This window comes from Canis lupus, chromosome 21, assembly GCF_048164855.1.
Source record: "Canis lupus baileyi chromosome 21, mCanLup2.hap1, whole genome shotgun sequence".
NCBI lineage: Eukaryota > Metazoa > Chordata > Mammalia > Carnivora > Canidae > Canis > Canis lupus.
Genome location: NC_132858.1, coordinates 14932579 through 14940019, shown reverse-complemented (window position 1 = coordinate 14940019; position 7441 = coordinate 14932579). Strand labels below are relative to the sequence as shown.

Here is a 7441-nt window from a genome sequence, read left to right as displayed (position 1 = left end):
AGGCAGAAAATAGAAGCAGTACCCAAGCTTATGAAAGATGACTTGTTGAATGAGAAGATCCATTCATGGATAACGGTTCTCAGTACTTGAAAGCTGTAAACTCTTCTTAGATTAATCTCCTTAAATTGAATGTTCTTGAACCTAATAATTGACTTTGTTGTGTAACTAAACCATGTTAAACTTATTTTTACGCAACTTATTTTAATGTTAAACTTATTTATCTTATTTGCTTTTAAACTTGATTTTGAAATGTAAATATGCAAGACTAGGCATAAATCTGAAAAAGAACAGAAATGAGTACTGTTAGTCCCATCACAAATCAAAATGTATTATATATCAAAACAATATACTGCATATCAATTGGGCCATGAACAAAGAGTTCAATAAAACAGAATAGATTGGAACCAAATACAAATGGAACACTAGACTATATAGTCAGGATTTCAAGTCAAAAGACAATCATGCCTGGAGGGTATTATGCTGAGTGAAGTAAGTCAATCGGAGAAGGACAAACATTATATGTTCTCATTCATTTGGGGAATATAAATAATAGTGAAAGGGAATATAAGGGAAGGGAGAAGAAATGTGTGGGAAATATCAGAAAGGGAGACAGAACGTAAAGACTGCTAACTCTGGGAAACGAACTAGGGGTGGTAGAAGGGGAGGAGGGCGGAGGGTGGGAGTGAATGGGTGACGGGCACTGGGGGTTATTCTGTATGTTAGTAAATTGAACACCAATAAAAAATAAATTAAAAAAAACAATCATGCAACTATAAAAAGGCAACTAAACTTTAGGAAAACAAATAATATTCAATCCCTATTTAATTCCTAAGTCAAATTAAATTCCCGATGGATCAACAGTTTTAATCTAAGACCAAAAAAGTGTTTAAAACTTTAGTGCTAAAAATAGTTGAAGAATATTTTGGTGTTGGCTAGTTAAATTTAAATAATTTTTGAAGGAATATTTTTGTATGAATGAAGTGAAGAATGTTTTTTAAGCAAAATACAAAACAAAAAAGATTAAATATAAAATATATGACAAAATGCTTTACATGCCAAAGGCATTTACATCATACAAAAAAAGTTAAAAATATCACAAGCCAGAAAAATAATACATATACAATAGTAAAAGGGATCATTTCTTTAGTACATAAATGACTCAAAAATCAGCATGGGAAAGATCATCAATTGAATGAAATAAAGACTTTAATAGTTAATCCACAGGAAAGAAATACAAATCATATTAAATTTATGAGAAAATGCTTAAATTCAACTACATTAAAAGGATTTTGAAAGAAAGGACTTCAATTAAAGTATAAAATGAAATAAAATAACTTTAATCAGATTGTTCTGCCCCTTAAATATGCACTGGACACAGTTTGCTGAGTATACGGACAGAATGCATCTCAGACTGTGAGCAGCAGTGTAGCTGTTAGTATTACCTCAAGGATGGCAGTTTGGCAGTAACTATAAATATCTGACCATTGACTCAAATACATATAACAAGAACTCCACTCCTCAGAACCCGTCTTTGCACATATTCAAAAACATGTATTTATTACAAAATTCTTTGTCATACGAAAAGGTTAGGAACAATCTGAAGAGAAATGCATACATTAATATTAGTGTATACTTATAAGGGAGTATTACCTAATATAAGAAAAACTAAGAGATCTATATAAACAGGTATGGAAGGTCTTCAATGTTGCAGATAATTTGACTTTATGTAGAATCTAAAAAACAAATAAACAGAAACAAAATAGACTCAAACACAGAGAACAAACTGATGATTACCATGATTACCAGAAGGGAGAGGCTGAGAGGACAGGCAAGATAGATGAAGGTGATTAAGAGTACAGACTTCCAGTTATAAAATATTTAAGTCAAAAGATATAATGCAACATAAGAAATAAATACTGTAGTAATTACCCTTGGATGGTGACAGATGATGACTACACTTACATGGTGAATATTCTTATGTCATGTCTATAATTGTCAGAGCACTATCTTGTACATCTGAACCTAAGACAGTACATCAAGTATACTTCAGTTTAAAATGAAAATGAGGGATCCCTGGGTGGCGCAGCGGTTTAGCGCCTGCCTTTGGCCCAGGGCGCGATCCTGGAGACCCGGGATCGAATCCCACGTCGGGCTCCCGGTGCATGGAGCCTGCTTCTCCCTCTGCCTGTGTCTCTGCCTCTCTCTCTCTCTGTGTGACTATCATAAATAAATAAAAAAAATTAAAAATAAAATAAAATGAAAATGAGAGACTCTTAATCCTGGAAAACAAACAAGGGGTAGTGGAAGGGGAGGTGGGCAGGGGGATGGGATGACTGGGTGATGGGCACCGAGGGAGGCACTTGATGGAATGAGCACTGGGTTATATACTATCTGTTGGCAAATCGAGCTCCAATATATATATACACATTATATGTGTGTGTGTGTGTGTGTGTGTGTGTGTGTGTGTGTGTGTAGAAAGAAAAAACAAAAAAAGGAGAAAATAAAAAACATAAAAACAATCCTAAAATTAAAAGTGTATTTTAAAGAAGTATTGCATGAGCAATAAGGAGGGCGCATGATGTAATGAGCACTGGGTATATATGGAACTGATGAATAACTGAACTCTACATCTGAAAGTAATCATATACTATATGTTAATGGAATTTAAATAAAATAAGATAAAACATATTTTAAAAGTTGCATAGTAAAAGCAAACATTTACATACACAGAAAAAACACACATCCGTATATTTAAATGCATATGCGTTTGTAAAGACTGTTATCTGATAAATCTTCAGAAACCAATGAAGTGACTGCTCCCGAGGAAGAAAACTAGAGACCATGCTGAGAGATAAGCAGGAAATTTATGCTACATCTTATCCTATTTTTTTAAAGATTTAATTTGTTTATTCATGAGAGACACAAAGAGACAGAGGGAGAGGTAGAGAGGCAGAGACACAAGCAGAGGGAGAAGCAGGCTCCATGCAGGGTCCCCAACGTGGGACTGGATCCCGGGTCTCCAGGATCAGACCCTGGGCTGAAGGTGGCACTAAACCACCGAGCCACCCGGGCTGCCCTAAATCTTATCCTATTTTGTAAGATTTTCATTTTTGCTATAATTACCTATTACACTTCAATTTTTCTTATATAAGGCAACCAAAATTTAACAAGGAAGACATTCTATACATGTTTGAATATTTTAAATAGTATAATAAAATGATGAAATGACAAGAATCTAATTAAAAATAATACTAAATCTCAGGAAAAAAGTGAAAGATAAATACATAAATTGATGACTGTTTAGTATAATCATACAAAAATTTCCTCACTAACTCATCACCTACTATTGATTCCTTACTTTAAAAGCATTATATCATTCTAAGTGAAGTGATACACAAGACATTATAGACATTATATTCTTGCAAGGAGGAAAACTTATTACAGTACAATCACCTAGTCCATGCTTTAATTATAATTACCAGAAATTCTTTAAAGAAAGTAAAGTCAGAATCAGATTTAAGAAGACTTCTGCATTCTGGGGCACCTTGGTGCCTCAATCAGTTAATCATCCAACTCTTGGTTTTGGTTCAAGTCATGATCTCCCGGCTCGGGGATTTAGTCCCATGTCAGGCTCTGTGCTCAATGCAGAGTCTGCTTCAGATTCTGTCTCTCTCGCTTTCACTCATTCTCTTTTAAATAAATAAAACCAAATAAATAAATAAATAAATAAATAAATAAATAAATAAATAATCCTTTTAAAAGAAGAAGAAGAAGACTTCTGCATTCTAAGGAAATGAACCCTAATGTCAAATTACTCTATTCATGGTGGCAGATGGGCTCATTTGCTGCAAGATATGATACTTCTGCTCCAGAGCTTCTTCATAGCATTTGTCATCTCAGAATTTCTCAGAGTGTAGATCAGTGGGTTCAGCATGGGGGTTATGACTGTATAAAACACACTCAGGGATTTGTCAATGGGGAAGGTCTTAGCAGGTCTTACATACATGAAAATACATGGAACAAAGAAGAAGACCACCACAGTGATGTGGGAACCACAGGTCTGGAGGGCTTTCCGCCTCCCCTCCGGATTAAGGTTCTTTAGAGAGTGCAAGATGACACCATAAGAGATGAGCAAGAGCACAAACACAATAGAGCAGATCATCCCTCCGTTGGCAGCAACTAAGATGCCAATGACATGGGTGTCAGTACAGACCAGTTTCAGTAAGGGGTACATATCACAGAAAAAATGATCGATGACATTGGGGCCACAGAATGGGAGCCCATAAATAGTGCTAAGTTGGATTACTGAATGCAGAAAACCTCCAACCCAGGATACCACAAGGAGCACAACACACACCCATTGCCTCATGATAACCAAATAATGCAAGGGCTTACAGATGGCCACATAGCGGTCATAGGCCATCACCAGCAGAAGAAAGACCTCTGATCCACCAAAAAAGTGCTCTGTAAACAGCTGGATCATACAAGATTGGAAGGATATGATATTTCCCCCAAAAAACAAATTTGAAAGCAGTTCAGGAGAAATAGAAGAGGAATAAATGACGTCCATAAATGATAAGCTGGCAAGAAAAAAGTACATAGGCGAGCCCAGGGTCTTACTGAAAGAAACAGTCACCACAATGAGTAGGTTGCCCACCATGGTCAAAATATAGAAGAGCAAGAATATAACAAAAAGGACCTTCTGTTCCTTTGGATTCTGTGTGAGGCCCAAGAGGACAAAGTCAGTAACATTGTTCTTTAGTTCCATTTCCTTGGCTCTTTCTATTCCTTATAGGTCCTGACCTTTGTTATTAGAAACAGTTTACCTTTAGAACAAAGAAAAAACTTTTAAGTATATTATAAGCTTAATTTTTTATTTATTCAACAAAAAGTGCACATGCAAAATCTATTTCTATCAAACCTATCATAATTGATATCATTTAGTTAAATACAATGTGGTTTCTTCTTCTCAGTGATTTCATATATAGGGAGTCAGACCACTATTGATCAATTTAATAAGTGTCACCACAAGTATATTCATGTAGACTATGGATTCCATGTGCCATAACACATAAATCAACTTGTGATCTGGGAAGGCTTCCCAGAGAAAGCAGTACTTTACCTGAGTTTTAAAGGAGAAGTGAGAGAACAAGATAGAAAGGAAATTCCTTGAAAGATACACAATGTATAAAGTCCTACACAAAGTATAATTCCTAAATGAAGAATCACTCAAGGTAATTTACATATTCAAAGTGGGAGAACAATTTATGAATGGTTCTCTGTTTACATCTACCTAATTGACATTTCCAAATAGATATCAATTAAGTATTTATTAAGATAAGTTTTTAATTTTCCACAATAAACCTAGTCCTTCCTAAGTGATCTCCATCTCATTATATGGTACAAAGTATTTTAATGACAGGAAATGGTAACACTGCAAGAACAACATCTATTATTTGTCATGCATAACTCTACATCATGTGCTATTTCCACACTTACATAGGCATTTTATATAACTATGTATGTATGTATGTATATGTATATATGTATACACATATACATCTATATCTATACATGTGCACATCTATATAGATCACAGTTAATGTACACTTTATCTTTACAGTAACAAGCACTGCTATCTCCATTTTATAGTTGGAAAAACAGGCTTAGAATACTTAATTTCTCAAAGTCATATACCCTTCAGTGACAGAGATGGTATTAAAAACTAACTATGAAAAAAAAACTAACTATGAACAAATAATTGAATCATATTTACAACAGAAATAAGCAGTAGTGTGTTTCTTCCTCTGTACATATGTAAAATTTGCTTATAGCTTTAGAGTAGTATTTACTGTGTTACACTGCAGATCATTAGTTAACATGTCTTCTCTGCTAGGTTGTCTATAACTCTATCATCTGTGCCAGGGATTTATATTTTATTTTAATTGTATATTTTTGTTAAAAACATTTATATATTAAATGTTAATATGTAATACATAATTTTGGTAAACTTACTTTTATATTTCTACTTTTTTTCTTCTTTTTTTTTTCTATTTAGATATCCTAACTAAGAGGACTCTCTAATATCCAATTCTGGTTACATGTTTAGACATTTAACATTTTTAATTATTATGGCAATTTTTTCAATTATATATTCTCAATACTTTACAATTCTGCATGCAAATAAAGCAGCTTATAAGTCAAAAAAAAAAAACTAACTTTGATTGACTTCAAAGCTCCTGTGATTCTGAAGAACTTTTCAACTTTTAATTCTCACAGCTCAAATTTGTAAGAATTTCCTGCATTATAAAATAATTCACACAATTGAAAATCTCCACCATTAACTCTTATAGGCTTACCTTTTGAAAGCTTGCTTACAGTCAGCAGGAGACTTTTAAACGAACTAATAAAGACCTGGTAATGCCTCTCCTATCCAGTATGACCAACGAGGTCAAAAAGCTGCATTAGTCCTTAAGGATATATTTTACTTCACATGACCAGATCTGTGCTTTTTCTGCAGAGTCCTCTAAGTACTTCAGAAAATTGTTATTACTTGATTGTAGATCTACTTAAAAGGAATTCCATGATGCAAATAGAAAACCAAAAATTTTCCACATTAGGATAATTTATTGAGGCAGGCAAATCTATTGAAATAACAAGTCAGCAACAAGCTCTTTTAAAAGGAAAAATCTCTTCCAAAAAATAACTTCTTTTCTAGTACCTCAGAAAAAGAAAAATTACCATTCCCATTTTGGGGCCATCTCATTCTGTTTGTATGGCAAAATTAATTGTACTGAGATCTAGAGAGGACATTCTTGAAATGTTCTGAAAGAATAGTAACAGTGCTGAAGAGAATAGCATCTTCTCCCTAAAAATGCAAAGATCATGGGCTATTTTTTGCCTTCCAACCAGATATATTATCAAGTCATGCCCTGGGAGTATGTCCAAGACTGACTCTTGCTTTATTCTATTTACTTTGATTTTTCCACCAAATTTTAAAATTTTAAAGAACATCTAGATGTAAATATTCTTTTAGATCTATCACATTATGGACAGGTCAGATGAGAAGCACTGGTGAACTATACAGTCCCAGAGTACAAACTCACCAGAAGACTTAGATTTTATCATAGAACTCTAGAACACTTGCCCTGTTATCACTAAAGACAAGAACAGGTGGATAATGTAAGAAGAGAGAGAGAGAAGAAAAAGAGAAAGTCAAAGGAAAAATTGAAAAGAAATACTAGAGATGAAAAACACTGACAGGGATCCCTGGATGGCGCGGCAGTTTGGCGCCTGCCTTTGGCCCGGGGCGCGATCCTGGAGACCCGGGATCGAATCCCACATCGGGCTTCCGGTGCATGGAGCCTGCTTCTCCCTCTGCCTATGTCTCTGCCTCTCTCTCTTTCTCTCTCTGTGACTATCATAAATAAATAAAAATTAA

General features: G+C 34.5%; 1 protein-coding gene across 2 annotated transcripts; it reads right to left on the bottom strand.

Moving 5' to 3' along the window:
- Positions 1-3180: 3180 nt before the first annotated feature.
- Positions 3181-4768, bottom strand: LOC140613326 (olfactory receptor 4A47). 2 transcript variants are annotated; one of them, XM_072791861.1, is made up of 2 exons: positions 3876-4768; positions 3181-3211 (listed from the first exon to the last, which is right to left on the bottom strand). In XM_072791861.1, the coding sequence occupies exons 1-2, from the start codon at positions 4766-4768 to the stop codon at positions 3181-3183; spliced, it is 924 nt and encodes a 307-aa protein (XP_072647962.1). The 2 variants fall into 2 exon arrangements, with proteins under 2 accessions (XP_072647962.1, XP_072647961.1); XM_072791860.1 differs by lacking the exon at positions 3181-3211 and having other exon boundaries at positions 3839-4768.
- Positions 4769-7441: the final 2673 nt, after the last annotated feature.

Bases quoted from the DNA above. Each gene is read 5' to 3' on its own strand.
- LOC140613326 (XM_072791860.1), bottom strand. From the start codon at position 4,768: ATGGAACTAAAGAACAATGTTACTGACTTTGTCCTCTTGGGCCTCACA.